Source organism: Petaurus breviceps, unplaced genomic scaffold (assembly GCF_028583685.1).
Source record: "Petaurus breviceps papuanus isolate PSGF00001 unplaced genomic scaffold, PetGlider_PUasm1.0 220, whole genome shotgun sequence".
Lineage (NCBI taxonomy): Eukaryota > Metazoa > Chordata > Mammalia > Diprotodontia > Petauridae > Petaurus > Petaurus breviceps.
The window spans coordinates 15,225,936-15,242,304 of NW_027185876.1; the positions used below are offsets into that span (position 1 = coordinate 15,225,936).

General features: G+C 40.2%; 1 protein-coding gene across 6 annotated transcripts in view; it reads left to right on the forward strand.

The window, feature by feature from the left end:
• Positions 1-15,477, forward strand: part of DDR2 (discoidin domain receptor tyrosine kinase 2) — a 264,822-nt gene extending 249,345 nt beyond the window's left edge. For all 6 annotated transcript variants that reach the window (XM_069094663.1, XM_069094664.1, XM_069094668.1 and 3 more), the window contains 4 exons: positions 1,373-1,564; positions 3,033-3,267; positions 6,664-6,813; positions 8,190-15,477. In XM_069094663.1, coding sequence (XP_068950764.1) covers positions 1,373-1,564; positions 3,033-3,267; positions 6,664-6,813; positions 8,190-8,330 — 718 coding nt within the window. In that variant the 3' untranslated portion in view covers positions 8,331-15,477. The remainder of the gene's footprint in view (positions 1-1,372; positions 1,565-3,032; positions 3,268-6,663; positions 6,814-8,189) is intronic.
• Positions 15,478-16,369: the final 892 nt, after the last annotated feature.

Genomic DNA, 16,369 nt, shown 5'->3' on the forward strand with positions numbered 1-16,369 from the left:
ACATCTGGGTAGCACTGCCTTGAATTGTTTTGATTTATGTCATGAACATTCCAGGCACTTTCAAGAGAAAGTTTATTGCCCTTGTCTCAAATAACATGATAAGCCCCTAGAATCATGACAGTGTGCCCCTAGGGAGTCCTGTGGTTGGCGCACTTAGAGTTTGGGAAGGAGAGGTGATAGAGTTATGAACAGTTTCAGAGGGTTACCTATGAGACTTTACTAGACTGAATGGTATGTGCAGGCTTCCAAATCCCACTGAAGGACTATGTTCTTCATCCTTAAACTTGTATTTATGATCTGGGCACATAATTTTTTAAAGGAGAAGTGACAAGGAAATACAAAAGATGTGAATACCTTGCTAGTGTTTAAATTTGGAGGACTGAAATGTGATCTATATTTATTTGTTGTGTCCTGTCCTTCTCAGCAAGGTTGGATGTCAGAATCCCTGAGACTCCTGGAGGTATCTGAGCTCTCAGGGATTTGAGGTGACCTAAGAGAATTATGTCAGGATCTGGGTGAATTGGGAAGGTCACAGACATCTCAAGGATATCTCAGCCTGGGGGAACAGAAGGAAATCCCAACATAACCACCCTTTTATAGATGATTCCTATATGCCATGTAAGGGTCTTAAGACATGCAATTCTGACCCATTCCTGTAGGGTCCAAGATAAGCTGTTGGGGCCAGCTTATAGATGGGAAATTGTCAGTAGTGACCCAGGTTATTTCATCATTCAATGTATCTGCATGGCTAGAACTTGCAACAAATCATAAAATGTTCAAGTTGGAGGTTTTCTAGAGGAACCCAGTTAGTATAGATTTATTTCTTTATGCTTGGCCATCTAAGTGTGATTTTCGAAATAACAGTATATTACTAGAGTGTACTTTTAAATAGCATTGCTTTAAAAGTGGCTATCCTGTTAATTATCTGGGTGGTTGGATTGAAATTGTTAAAAACATTTGGTATGTGAATATACAGCATTATAAGACATGCAAATCAGGAAGAAATTATGTACTTTGAAAAAAATGTTTCACTTTTATCAAATAATTCAGATTAGAGGTCCTTTAAATAACAAGCTCCCATAATGTGTTTAAAATAGGATTCTCTTTATAATTTGCAAACTATAAAAGATCATTACAGGAGCATATAGTTCTAGGAGAATATTTATTGGAGAGCAAGTAGAATAGACAAGTACCAGACATTCTCTTCCTGTTCTACAAAACAGAGCAAAGTCAGGTAGAGTTATGGGCAAGTGGAAGTGGGAGGAGTCTTTGCTGGGGATGCTTTTCCTTTTTGTTGCCTTCCAACTCCAGTGACCTCTGTGTTAGTCTGTGTCTGGCGTATATATCTATATTTGTCTATGTCTTTCCAAAGGAATGATTTTCTCAAGGAGATAAAGATCATGTCCCGGCTAAAGGACCCCAACATCATCCGACTGTTAGCAGTGTGCATTGCAGAAGACCCCCTGTGTATGATCACTGAGTACATGGAGAATGGGGACCTCAACCAATTCCTTTCCCGACATGAACCCCAGAGCCCTCCCTCCAGTAATGCACCTACTGTCAGGTAACTGAGTCAGGCCACTTTGTGTAAGGTTTGCCTGATACTACATTTAAGGAAAAATGTTGATAAGTTTGAGAGCCTCCAGAGGAGAAGGAGGAAGATGCTAAGGGGGAGCGGAGACCTTGTCATCACCTTCAACTCATCAGTTGAAGATGCTGGGGATACTTATTCCAAAGAAGAGGTACTTTAAGGAGAAAATTATTGCTATCATTGGAAGAAGGATTAGACATGGTCTTCTTGGCCCCAGCAGGCAGACTAGAGGCAGTGAGTAAAGGTGGCAAAGAAGCTATTTTAGGCTTGTTATAAGGACAAAATTCCCAACAATTAGAACTACCCAAAAGGTAAAGTGAGTAGCCCCCAGGGGTGATGGTTCCTCTTTCTCTCTACCAACCAGGCACTGTGTTAGGTCCTGGGGACATAAATACAAAGAATGAAACAGGAGTTTCCTATTTTTAATGAGCTATATAAATAGGAAATTTTATTATTATTATTATATCTATATATGGAGAAACTCATCTTTCCATACCCATGATGCAATTAAATCCAACAAATTTAAGTACAAGGCACTGTGCTAGGCAGTGTGAGGTAATGGGGTGAGACAAAAATAAACTGTGCCTGCTGTAAAGGAACTTACAATCTACTGGGGACAGGAGGTGTAGGAGGAAAATGCAGTACATATAAAAATAATTAACTACAAAATACATGCAAAATCATTTCAAGAGGAAGAGATTTGTAATAATTGAGGCGATTAGGAATGCCATGAAGTATGAAAGGATAGCTATATTGTTTTGAAGGAAGCCAAGAATTCCACAGTGGAATAAATAGCTTTATAAGGATACATAAATCAGGGAGAAACTATTCACTCTGAAAAAAGATGCTTCACTTTATCAAATAATTATTCACTTTGAAAAAAAGATGCTTCACTTTATCAAATAATTCAGATTAGAGGTCCTTTAAGTAGCAAGTTTCCATAATGCACTTAAAATAGGATTCTGCTTACAAATGACAAACTATAAAATATCATAGGAGTGGAAACAGTGGAAAACACACAAGTGAGGAGGGATGGTCTTCCAGATGTAGATAACTAGTGAAAAGATAAGGGAATGGGAGAAGGAATGCCATATGGGACAGATAATGGTAGGCCAATCTGACAGGAACAAGGGGTTTGAAGCCATAAAATATTAGATAAACCTGGAAAGAAAGATGAAGGCCAGACTGTGGAGGCCTTTAAATGATAAGCTGGGGGTATGTATTGTATCCTGGAAACAATAGAAAATCACTGAAGATTTTAAAGTTGGAGTATGGGGCATGGCTCATGATTTATCATCTATGTGGAGGTTGGATTGGAGGTAGGGAGGCCAATTAGGCATTTATGGCAAGAGTCCAGGTAAGGTGACAAGGTTTGCCTGCATCCATCTGCATTCATCTGGGTCCTGGTTACTTCTGATTGTCTCCTCTCATATTTCCTCAGTTATATAAACCTGAAGTTCATGGCTACACAGATAGCATCAGGCATGAAGTATCTGTCCTCTCTAAATTTTGTCCACCGGGACCTGGCCACACGAAACTGCTTAGTGGGTAAGAATTACACCATCAAGATAGCAGACTTTGGGATGAGCAGGAATCTGTATAGTGGAGATTACTACAGAATCCAAGGTCGGGCAGTGCTCCCTATCCGCTGGATGTCTTGGGAGAGCATCTTATTGGTGAGTGTCCATATTTTCAACCTCATATCTTAATCAAGAGGATTTATCAAAAGATTATTACTGCTTTAGGTTCATAAGGTGGTGTGTATAGAATTACATATGAGATATTTATTAGGAGAGACTAGTATCTCTCTTTGCCTAAACAATTTTAATATTTGAGTTCCATACTGTTCTATTCATTATTCTCTCTATTACCACATAATCTTATAAAGCACCACTATGATCATATCCCTCCTCTAACAAAAAAAAATGTACTAACTCTTCAATGCCAATGAATGAAATGATACTCTCCTGAGCTTACTACTTAAGGTCCTTTAGAATATTCCTGGAACCTCACTTTTCAGCCTTCTCTCCTATCACTACCTTCTGTACAGTGGGGTGCTGAAACCAGTTCATTGGTATATTTACAGTGTGAGCATTTACATGGTGGGAATCAGCAACTGCTACAAATCAGAGCTTGATTTATTGTTTAGTTAATTGTTTCTAGACTTAAGAAAGCGATGGAGAAAATTTTAATGATTTTGATTAAAATTAAAAATGCGTTATACCTATGCTAGAGAGAGAGAGAGAGAGAGAGAGAGAGAGAGAGAGAGTGTCTGGTTCAGTGTGTATTCAGATAATATAAGTTCTTTCTCTGGAGGAAGATAACATTTTTCATCATGAGTCCTTTGGGATTGTCTTGAATCACTGTACTACTGAGAAGAGCCAAGTCATTCATCGTACAATATTGTTGTTACTATGTACGATGTTCTCCTGATTCTGCTCACTTCACTTTGTATCAGTTCATGTATGTCTTTCCAGGTTTTTCTAAAATCATCCTGCTTGTCATATTTTATACCACAATAATATTCTATTATAATCATATACCACAATTTGCTCAGCCATACCCCAATTGATGGGCATCCCCTCAATTTCCAATTCTTAGCTACCACAAAAGTGCAAATGCTATTTTATTTAATCCTCAATTACCTTAGGATGTAGGTGCTTGTATTATCCCTACTTTACAGTTGTGGAAACTGAGGCAGATCAAGGTTAAATGACTTGTCCAGGGTTACAAGCTAGTAAGTATCTGAGGCTGAATTTGAATTCATGTCTTCCTGATTCCAGGCTTAGCACTCTATCCACAGCATCATCTAGGTGTCTCTACATACTGTTTGTAGGTACTTGGGTTAATGATAATTTACATTTTATCATCAATGATTAACCAATATGATTATGCAGCCATCTTCAGCTTTCTTAACCATAATTAATTACCCTTGGTAAATTTCATTCATCACGATCATAGTAATAAAACACCACACCCTCTCTAAATAAGGAGAATCTTAGATTCTTATCTTGATGCAGTAGCTTTCTGGGTGATTTTGAGCAAGTCATGTGGGATTCAGATTCTCTAAATGATAGGATTATAATTTTTTAGCATTGAAAATGATTAGAGATCACGTAAGACTACTAGTTTATTTTTCAGATGAGGAAACTAAAGCCCAGAGAGGTCAGGTGACTTACTAAGGTATATCTAAAATTCAAACCTAAGTCATTAGACTCCAAGTCCAGTGCTCCTTCTACGGTACCTGTCTGGCTCTCTAAAAAACAAAGATTATGACCTCTATTAACGGATATGTCGTGTTCAGTTCCAATGCAACAAACATTTCTTAGGTGCCTACTGTATAAAGTGTTCTGCTAGGCATTGAGGGTATAAAGACAAAATAGAACATAATCCTTTCCTTCAAGGAAATTCTATTCTTGTGGGGTCCGGAATAAGTAAAACATGTAACAGAGAAGAGCACACATGATACTGTGAAAGTGGAGAGAGCATTCCTAGGAGGATCAGGGGAGGTTTCTCTTGGGAGGTTGACCATCAACGAGCTGAGTCATAAAGGAAACTTGGGACTTTGAGTGCAAAGGTATGGGGGGCAGGAGATAGAACTAGGAGTCCAGGGAATAACAAAGAGGTCCGTTGGACTGGAAGGTGGAGTCAATGAAAGGGAGGAACAGTGCAGTAAGCCTGGTTATTTTGTTAAAGATTTCCCAGTTGCATTTTAATCCCATTCCAGTTCATGTGGGAAATTAGCTGGCTGCTTGTATAGACAGGCAGTGAGAAAACACCTCTGATTTACAGAATCCCTCCATTAATGCCAGATACCTTTGTCCCTAGACAGTTTGGGGAATAACAGGGAAAAGAAGGTTGGAGGCAACTTGTGAAGGGCTTTCAGTGTCAAACTGAGGAGTTCGTATTTTATCCTCAAGAAAACAGGGAGTGATATGGTCAGATATGTGCTTTAGGAGTTTGATTTTGACAGCTGTGTGGAACATGGATTAGAGTGCTGAGATGATGGAATCAGGGAGGCCAGTTAGGAGCCTCTTACAAGTACAGGTGAGAGGTTATGAGAACTTAAACTAAGATAATGTATTATATGAGTGGACAAAAGGGAACATATGTGAGAAGTATCATGGAAACATTTATATGTGTACATATGTATGTATCTCTCTCTATATATACATATATATTCTTCATAATTGATTGGATCTGGGTGGGGTGTAAGGGAAGGGAAAGCTGAGGATGACTGAGGTTTTGAGCATGGCATGGTTGTTATCTCAACAGAAATGGGAAGGTTTGGAGAAGGGATAGATTTAGAGAAATAAGATAATGAGTTACATTTTGGTCAGGTAGAGTTTAAGATACTTATAAAACAAGCAGTTGGAGATGTACAATGGGCCATCATACAAGGAAGAAATTAGGTGTAGATATAGCGATAATGGTATCATCATGAAAACATGGGAATTGAATCCATGCGAGTTGATGAAATCATCAAAAATGACGTAGAGAAAGAAATGGGACTCAGTGCAGAGCCTTGAAGAATATAATATTTATGTTTAGGGGGAAGAGCATGTAGTAATTAAAGCACAATTGGGTCTTGAAGGGTGGTTGATGTTTTCCTACACTGAGATGATTAACATTTTGGTCTAATTTTTTTTTTTAGACCATCTTTTAGCACCATATTAGAGAATCATGTATCTTCAGTGGCTGTTTAATTTGTATAGGGTTTAAGCTTTATAGGGTTTGTCCCCCAAAAGGGGTAGGCCTCCCAGGTATAGTCTGAGCTGAACAGTAATGGTGGGAAAATCACTTTTAAATATTACAAAGCTCTGTGAGCATTTCTAACATGAGAAATGCATGGTGAGAAAATAACTTTGGAATGTTACAAAGCTGCATGATAGCATACCTAACATGAGAAACGGACCCTTTGAGAATCTCACAACTCTGGCTTTCATGATGACTGTTGTCTCTAGAGGCGAGGGAGGGTATGGAGTCCATAGCATTATTCCTTTTGGGTTGTGTGTGGGGGAAGGTTATCCTGAGTTTCTCTCTTTTTTCCTTCTCTATTCACAACTGACTAGGGCAAGTTCACCACAGCGAGTGACGTGTGGGCCTTTGGGGTGACGCTGTGGGAGACCTTCACTTTCTGCCAGGAGCAGCCATATTCCCAGCTGTCAGATGAACAGGTCATAGAGAATACTGGAGAATTCTTCCGAGACCAAGGGCGGCAGGTAGGAAAAACAAAAGAGAGTTGAATGTGAACATGTGAACCTTTGGAGAAAGGATTAGAAGAAAGCCCTGACTCAACATACCCGTACATGTGTGTATATGCATATATGTATGTATATGTGTGTACATATATATGTATATATAAACAAATAATTACATTTTGATGTAGAAGGACCATAGAGGATTATATATTTACAGCTGAAAAGGGGCCTTAAATTCCATTTTAGTCCAACTCCCACATTTTACAGGTCAGAAAAACGAGGCCCAGTAATGTTAAATGATTTGGCCTGCCAGGGCTTCACAGGTAATACGTAACAGAGCTGAAATTTGAATCCTTGTCATGTGATTCTAAACTGAGGGCTAGTTCCAAGGCCCCTTTCTTCAGTGAGATAAGTCCTGCAAGAATGAGAAAGTGTTAAAGAGTATGGAGGCAAAGACTGCTTCTGGCTAGTGGGAGGGATGGAGGAAGGCTTCACAGAAGGCATACAAACTGAGGCATATAAAAGCTGGCTGGTACTTTGACAGGTGGAGAAGGAGGAAGCTATTAAAGGCAGAGGGAATAGTATAAGAAGGGCTATGAAGGCAGGAAAATCTCTGCTATGTTTGGGAATAGGGAATAATGCATCTTCATCAAATCTTGGCATAGGAGAAGGGGAGCAGACCAGTTAAGGCTAGAAAGGTGGCTCTGTTAGGGAGTTTGAGCTTTGCTCAGCAGGTCATGGGAAGTCATTGATGTTTTCTGAGCAGGGAAATTCTGTTAGTCAAATTCTGAGTAATCCAGGTAATAACCTCTATACCCTATGGATGTTCAGTCATGTCTGACTTATCAACAGTATGGGCCATGAGCTTTTCTTTTTTTTTTTTTTTTTAAGCAATCGGGGTTAAGTAACTTGCTTAAGGTTACATGGCCAGGTGTTCCTGGGTGGGTGCTAAGTGTCTGAGCCTGAGATTCGATCTCCAGGTCATCCTGACACTGGAGCTGGTGCTCTTACTTGCTGTGCTACTGGGCCGCCCCATGAGCTTTTCTTGACAAAGACATTGGAGTGGTTTGCCATTTAAGGAAAACAGAGGTTAAATGACTTGGCCAGGGTCACACAGCTAATAAATGTCTGAGACCAGATTTGAATTCAGGTCTTCCTGACGTTAGACTCAGTGCTCTTTTCATTGAGTCACCTAGCTGCCTATAACTTTCAGTTGCTTTGGCAGCCCTTAACTGTGCTGGGGCAATACCTATTCAGCTATCAATTGGGAAAATAGGGAGGAAAAAGTTTAAACGTGAATCCAACAACTCCCCCCCCACTTTTTTTTTGTTTTTATTTTCTTTTTGACTTTCTTTATAATCTCCTCATTTTGGTTGTTTATTTGTCTGTTTCCAAAGACATACCTCCCACAGCCTGCAATTTGCCCTGATCCTGTTTATAAGCTGATGCTCAGCTGTTGGAGAAGAGACACCAAACACCGCCCCTCATTCCAAGAAATCCACCTCCTGCTTCTCCAACAAGGAAATGGAGAGGAGTGATGCTGTCAACTCTGGAACACCTCTGATGGTCCCTCAGACCTCCCCCTAAAACCCACCACTTCTCCAAATCTAAGCCACTTCACTCGGACTTCTAATGGACCCTGGGAGGCAGAGGCTTCTTTGTTTTTCTCCTTTTTTTACATTAAAGAGACAAAAAAGAAAAAAAAAAGTCTAGATCAGAGGGAATCTTAAAAAAAATGAAAAAAAAGAAAAGAAATCTCACCTGACATACCAGAGTTGGATGACAAAGGCTAGAAGATTCAAATAATTTATAAATGTTAAATATGCTTGTTTATAAATGTGCACATTCTGTGATTTTTTTTTCTGAGTTCCCATTTCTAGGAAGTGATTAACAAATCAGAACAGAGAAAGACTTGAAGGATATTGTGGGGAATGCCACGGGGATGTGTTTAAGCCAAAAGGTTCAGTGAAGTTCTACAATTCAGACTGATCATGGCCTTTGAGTTCTAATGAGGCCTCTCCCATTAACTCATGAGCCAACTTGGGCCAGTAACTGAATGTTTCTCCACAATGTCCTCATACATAGGAATGGTTCTGATAGCAAACTTGTAAACACACACACACACACACACACACACGCACACACACACACATGCACACGCCCCACTGATGCCAACAATTACAAACCCAGGTCCTGTGGTGATAGAGGCTCTATTCCCATGTGTGCCATTGAAGAGTATCAGCATGGAACAGAGAATCAGGCAGGCAAGAGGATTTGCCATAGGTGAAGTATCCTTTGCAAGGAAGGGAGATTAGGCAGTTGTAGGTAAAGAGGGTGTGTGAATGTAATTTGTACAAATGTGGAATATCCATTTATAATTCCAACAGGAGCTCCTGGACACTATTTTTCTCTAGAGTTTACTCAAGTATATTCTGATGTGGATTTCCCCAAGGAAAGACTTGATTTAAAATCAGATTAAAGGCATATTTGGGATTGGATTGGTAGACCGTGGTTGAAGCTGCTGTTGTAGAATCTTAGCTATGGAAGGAGCCTTAGAAATCATTTGATCTAGCTCAAGGGAGCTGTCAGAGGAGGGATCTCTGTCACCATCTCCAGGGACAATTGGGAGCTAATACTTGTCATTCTGGTCCTTTACCCACTGAATTGCTCATTTGCTTATGCACAGGGCTTCCTTTAGACTTCTGGAAAGTGGCTATTATCTAGAGTTGCACCTAGGAAACATGGCAGAAGTCAACCTCTGCAACTATTCTCTTGTATACAGTCTCTGAATCCTGGTGGGACTTGACCCAGCCAGCACAAAGTGGAGTGTGAGGCTGGGGTCTCCTCCTTTGGACACTTGGGTCATTGCTTAAATTATCACCACTTTGTGTTACAGTGACCTCAGAGGTGACTCTGAATGTTCACAAACTCCCACTCTCCAGCCTAGCAGAAAAGCTAACTTTCAACTCTGAATATAGGGGGAGACATAAAGAATTTCAGCAGAGGTATGACTAGGAAGAGACAGGAGGGGCTTTTCCCCAGGGTGATGAAATTTGGAAAGAACCAGCAGTGTTTCCCTAGAGTGCACTTCCTCCCTACCCCATATCCAGGGGTGAGTTTGCAGGTGAGACCCTACCCACCCACCTCTGTCTCAAAGACCTGCTTTATCCCAGGCCGTATTTTCTCTATTGGCCACACATGTGACCCCAGGACAACTCCTTCCATCTCTCCATTAGCAGTCAGTTCTTTGGCTATACAAAAATCTCTGGATCTCCTGGAGGTATATTTCTTACACTTTGCCACTGTACCCCATGTGAACTCTTTTTTTTTGCCCTAGGCCCTCTAAATTCTTAATTCCTGCTCTGGATTTCAGGACATAGTTTCCAAGCCAAGGAGCCAAGCCACAGTTTCACAGCTCTCTCCACCCTCTCTGCCCACTTCAAACAACCCTTCAAGATTCTGATTGTTTTCCCCAAACCAGTTTTCAGAATCCCTACTGGAGAAAAAGTACAGATTAAATCCTAGATTCTCTGCTTTAGTCCACTGCCCCTAAAAGAGGCACCTATTTCCTATCTATGAGTTCTCATGTGGCTAGGGGTACAAATTTTGTGATTCTTTTCTTTCTGTTTACGCTCTGATTCTGCTGCAATTCACCTGACTGATGCTTTGGTGCACTAAAGTGGTTCTATACAAATTCATATTTGAAGTTAGTTTATTTAGTCTGGATTGGTCTGGCACTAGTTGAAGAAAAAAAACACTCTTCAGAGGGCTGCCAAATTGATTCAAACTGGTAGTTTGCATGTAGTAGTAGGTGCTGAATGAATGTTTGTGAAATCGAAATGTTAAACAGGTGGTATCACTAAACACTCGACCCTTCTCTTCTTGGGTTAGAATTTGATCTTCTAATATTTAGGCTTTAGAATGAAGACACAGTCTCATTTACAATACAAATAGCACATAGAATCATAGCGTGATAGAATCTCAGAATTGGAAGGGAATTTAGAAGCTGATTCCAGCCATGACCTGAGCAAAAATTCCCCTCTATCACATACCCCCAAAGTGTTCATCCAGCCTCCACCTGAAGACCTGTAGTAACACAGAAGACCTTTAGGATGGAGGCCCATAAATCATCAACAAATTAATCATCAAGATTTTTAAAGCACCTCCTAAATTTGTCTGATTCTGTGGTAGGGTCTGGAGATACAAATACAAAAGTAAAACAGTCCCTGACCTCAGAGAGTTTTTGTTCTACTGAGAGGACACAGCATATTCATAGATAAGTAAATATAGGATATAAACAAAAACAGAGACAGTGAAAGGAGAACCTTTAAAATCTATGATCAGGGCATTTCTGAGAACAAAGGATTGAAAGTAGGGAAATCCCCTACAAAATGTTGCACCTCAGAGTTTAATAGTAGACACCTGGCTATAAGGCTTATTTCCATAACTAGAGAGGGCAGTATGGAATTGTTGAGGAAAGAGGAAGAGAGAAATAGATGCTTTGGGGGACACAAAACTCTTTTTGTTCCCTTTGGAGTCAATTCACATGGTCAGATGGGCTGTGACATCTTTGTCTAGGCAGTGCTTTTGGACATTTCAAATCTCAAGTTATAACTATGCCAGTCAGTATATAGAGAGCTATAACCAAATTTGGAAGGTTTACTCCAAAGGAAAAGAATGATCCAAAGCAGAAGGCAGAAAGGGGGTGGAGGGAAAAAGGAGAAAGCAAAGATACTATGGGTGATGAGGAAAAGTTGTAATGTAATGTAGACTAAAGAGTGCTGAGGATGGAGCAGAGAGAATTGAGTTTGACTAGAAGACAGGGGACAAAATCAAAGAGCAAGAATGGCTTTTTAACGATAGGAGAGAGAAAAAAATGGAGGGAGACAGGAAGGCAGAGAGAGAGAGAGAGAGAGAGAGAGAGAGAGAGAGAGAGAGAGAGAATGATAAAGAAGTTTGCAGAGAATGGAGTGATATATCATACAAAGTAAGTTAGGACAGAAGTGTTGGTGAGTTCTTTATGGTAGTCAAGAGATACTGAATGGTACAAGTGAGTGTATTGAAGATAAGAAAAGAATGATGAAGGAATAAAGGACAGTGGAGCTGTTCAGGGTAGGATGAGTGGAACTCTTGAGTGATAAAACCCATGCTGCACCACCAGAGGGTAGCATTGTCCTACAACAGAAGCACATCAGGGAGGCCCCTATTTCTGAGGATTTCTAGGTAGCAATGGGTTAAAGTATTAAGGGGAAGCCTGGAATTTCAGTCAGATTTGAGCCAAATCTCTTATGGGGCTCAGCTCTGGGATTCACCCATCAATACACAGAAAGTCTAGTAGGTCTAAGCAAAACCAGAGATTTCTCTGTCTCCTACTTGCCCATCTTCTATCTGCTGACTTCTGGCTGGTTAACTTGGTCTGTTGAGGCTAGATACATGCCCGGGAATACTGATTTGGCTTTGCTTGGGGCTGAAAGAGATGGTTGCACTAGATCCTAGCTACGTAGACCAGGTAAACAGAGATGCAATGAAGATGCTGTCCTGAGGCCTGGACCATCCAATCTCAAGAAGACTAGATGAGATGCCATCCTGGATATTCTGCCAGCCCTAAGGCTCTCTACCTCCAGAGGACGCTTGCTGCTCACTGTGGTGTTTCTTTATGGGTCATTGTCTCTGGCCACCTTTCTTCATGGCTGGATTCCGCCGAGATAGGAAAAGTGAAATTTTAGTGCAGATGCTGATAATTGTCATAGTTAAGTAAGGCCATGGTATAACTAAGAAGACACAGGCCGTTTATCCCTGACCTCTGCCATGTATCAGGAGCCTCAGCTACAAGGTTTCTGTGGGAGGTCCTGGTCTCGGTAGTGTTGTTTGGTATGGGAGCTCTATAACATCTTTTCTTTTTCTCATCCCCTATCTTGCCCCTCATTATTCCACCTATATTCCATTAGCCACTCCTAAGGAGCCACTGTGGATATGGTCATTTCCATTCCTGCCAGGAGTAGGACAGTTCAGGTGAGGCTTTATGGTGCTCCTTCTAAGGAAAGTCATTCAGTGGCATGGGATCTTGGAAAGGGGTGACTCCCTGCATGCCTCAGGATGAAATCAGCTTTCTCATTTTTCTTTTGAAAACAAAATCCCCCAGTTAGGTGGTACCTGTCACAGAAATTCTACCGACTGCCATAACATTTGTGACTCCAACACTCAGAGTGGTCAGAGCCAAGTTGTAGAAATCATTGATGTGAGTTAGAAATGATTGCAAACTTGGCTGAGATTCAGCTGACTTAGAAAAGAAATGTGTGTACAGTTTATGTGTCCTGGGAGGACATGTTTTTCCATTAGGACTTTTAAGTGCTCAGCTTTTTCCTATGACCCACAAGGAGGTAAGATGTGTTAGGTATCAATGATGTGGGGGTAGCCCACATGTTTTGGGTAAGAGAGAGAATGGAGATAAAGATGTTCCAAGGAAAGATACTGGAAAGAAACAGCATCTGTGTGGTGCAAAACCGCAAATGAAAAGATAAAAAATAAAGAATCTGATTGCCCAGAAAAAAGAACAGGATTATGGCTGAGCAGGGTCACTAGAAGTCTTTGTTTCTTGTTTTAATTTGTAGGCTCCAATCTTGCAATACACTATCCAAACCTTTTCCTTTCAGCAGATTTCTTTGAATGTACATAATTCTCAGAATGTTCCTGGAATACAGGCATCTTGGTCCACACAGAAAGATGTCTCTGAATTGCAATTTAAATGTTTTTGTAGAAACATGTGAATGTCATTTCCTCTTGGTAAACATTCTTGGAATCTTGAATCGGAAGGTAAAAAAGACCAAGTTGCTAATAGTGAGTTGATGTCCCACTCTGAAACCTGAATTGGTACAAATAGCCCCACCACTAGCAGTCATGATAAGGTGGTATATGGTAGTTTTGTTGCTGTAATGTTCTTAGCCTGTGATGCCTTGTGATTTAGTCCTGATTGGATGTGGTAAGAGAAATTTTCTCCAGGTGCAATTCTGCTGAATGTGAAAGGGAACATTATAAACCTAGCTGTAGAAGACATGCCTCACAATAGGTAGATAGATGGCTTCTCTTAATCAATAAGCAGGATCGTTAAAATTCTGGTTCTTAACTGTTCTAGTTAGTGATGGGTTTGACTTTTTAAAAGACATGAAAACAACCTCAGGGAGATATGGCTTCTTGTATGTTGGCTGAAGGGTGGAGACCTTTCCTATTGTATCTCTAGCTTGATAAAACTATACTAGGTCATCCCTGTGTGTAATTGTGGACACATAACAAGAGGACTCCCTGATTTAAACCAATGTTTCTAACAATGACTGAAAAAACACCATACTGAAGTAGCCTTGGACATAGCTCCCCTTCTTCTTTCCCCATCCACCACACATGTCCAATAGCTTGTCTTCAGAATAGAAGAAAAATTTTATCTTCCTCTCTATCCATTATCAACATGAAAAGGACCACTGGATTCATAAGTAGCCCAACCACTTACTACGGAATAAGCCGATTCTTTTTAGAAAACCTGGTCCTGAAGTATTAGAATCACACTGTAATTCTGCAAGAGCGACTTCAAGTTCATAGGATCATAGATTTAGGTATCAAATTAGACGGAGGTTGGAGATGAGGAGAGTAGACCTGCTGGAATTGAAAGGGAGTAAAAAAAAATATATATGATAGAAAAAAAATCCCACCTAAATACATGGAGCAAAAACAGGAAGGAAGGATTTTTTATTTCTTTGAATATTCTCTTAAATCTTAAAGGAAGGGTAAGAAAAGTAATACTATTGCCCAAATCAGGATAGTGTAAATTTCTAACACATGACATCAATTTCCCTTCCTTTGTGCATTCATTGATGGTTCCAGATCCATAATATCCAATTTGTGGCAATATGTCATCTGCTGATTGATTTGACTAATATATTCAGTTGCTATCCCAAGTGCAGAGTCCAGACTCTTTGTTCCCAAACCTGGGTCTTTCATAATAATGTAAACAGCATCTCCTTCAATCATTATTGAGAAATACTTTACAGGACTTTCCAAGAAGGAGGAGAATGAAATCAGGTCTAAAAACTTGGAGCAGACAGGCTGATGTGAATTCACCGTCAAAGCAACCTGCCCATAGAAAGATTTAAGAGAAGTTCAGGAAGCAAGAAGGGACAAAATAAATAAGTTCAAAGAAAAGGTTTTTTCTTAATATAGAGGTTTAGAAATAATTTACAGTTGGGTTGATATCTGCACATACAACAAGCTCTTGTAGTTTGTCTGGTCCACCCTGGTGCCATTTTCTCTTTAGGGTTATTTTCTTCTTCATTCACTCTCTTGTTGGGTAATCTTTTTGTGGAGATCTTGGCTCTCTAAAGCAGAGTAGTACACTTCTCCTGAGGACAGTGAATATCTGTGCCCTGTTCTGTCCCTCCTAACAGCTCAGAGGACATTGTGTCCTATTGAGTACTGATGAATAGCAAACCGATTTAATCTCCGTTTATAGCTATCATACTCATTCCAAAATAGAATATATACAAATTCTCTGTATTTGAAAAAAAGAGATGTGATACCCATTGTATATTTTCTTTTCTTCCTTATTTATTCTCTGTAAGTCCGTCTGTCAGATGATAAAATGTAAATAATAATGATTAAAGAAATATGCTGCTGATGGAGCCTTTTTAAAAACAACAATGTGTAAGAAGAACCAGCTCTGGGCTTTGGTCTCTGGAGGGGGAAGCAGCACCTTTGGGGAAGTGGAGGCTGGAATGTGGGGGTGGGGGTAAGGGGACATTTATCATCCTTCAGAGTATTTATATGAAGCTCTAAATACTGGTTTCTACACATGGACAAGAACATTGTGATCGCAGAGATTTCACTGTTCTGTAGACTTGACCAACCTTATTAACTCAGCACCATTCAGCCATAATAGAGATGAGAATTTAATGTCTTCAAAGTAGGACAAACAGTTCCCAATAACACAAGGGTCATAGATTGGACGAGGGAGGGGCAATTTTTGTTATAGAGTTGTTATACAAAATCCTTCCTGCCCATTTTCACACCTACACAGACTGCACCCTCCCCACCCCCCATCGGAAATAGTAAGTGCTCAGAACAAGCAGAATGGACAATAACTTTATATATCAAAAGCCCTGGTCAGGGATGAAACCCAGTAACAAAATTCATCTCTCACCAGCCCTAGCTCTTAAAAGACTCATTTTTTTTCCTTGAGGAATTTCAAATGTTAATCTAAAGGCCATAATGGAATAGGGAGAACAGAATAGAATGTGGGGAACAGAATGATAGACCCTGAAAAGGAAATGGGATTGCATTAGGGGTATGCTTTGCTTTTAGAAGTAACTGATCAATTTCCTTTCCTGCTTGAGCAACCTGAATTAAAAGCAGTGCCTTTCTTGGCTAAGGGTTGTAGTAGCTTTTTGTAAAATAGGGTCTATTGCAGGAATAAGACTCATGAAGGCATTAGGGACAGAGTAGGTGGGTCCATGGAAAGCTCTTATTGTGCTGAGGGAGTCAGGGAGCTAGCTTCAACTGGACAAAGGGGCAGGTTAGTTCCAGAGAAGTATGA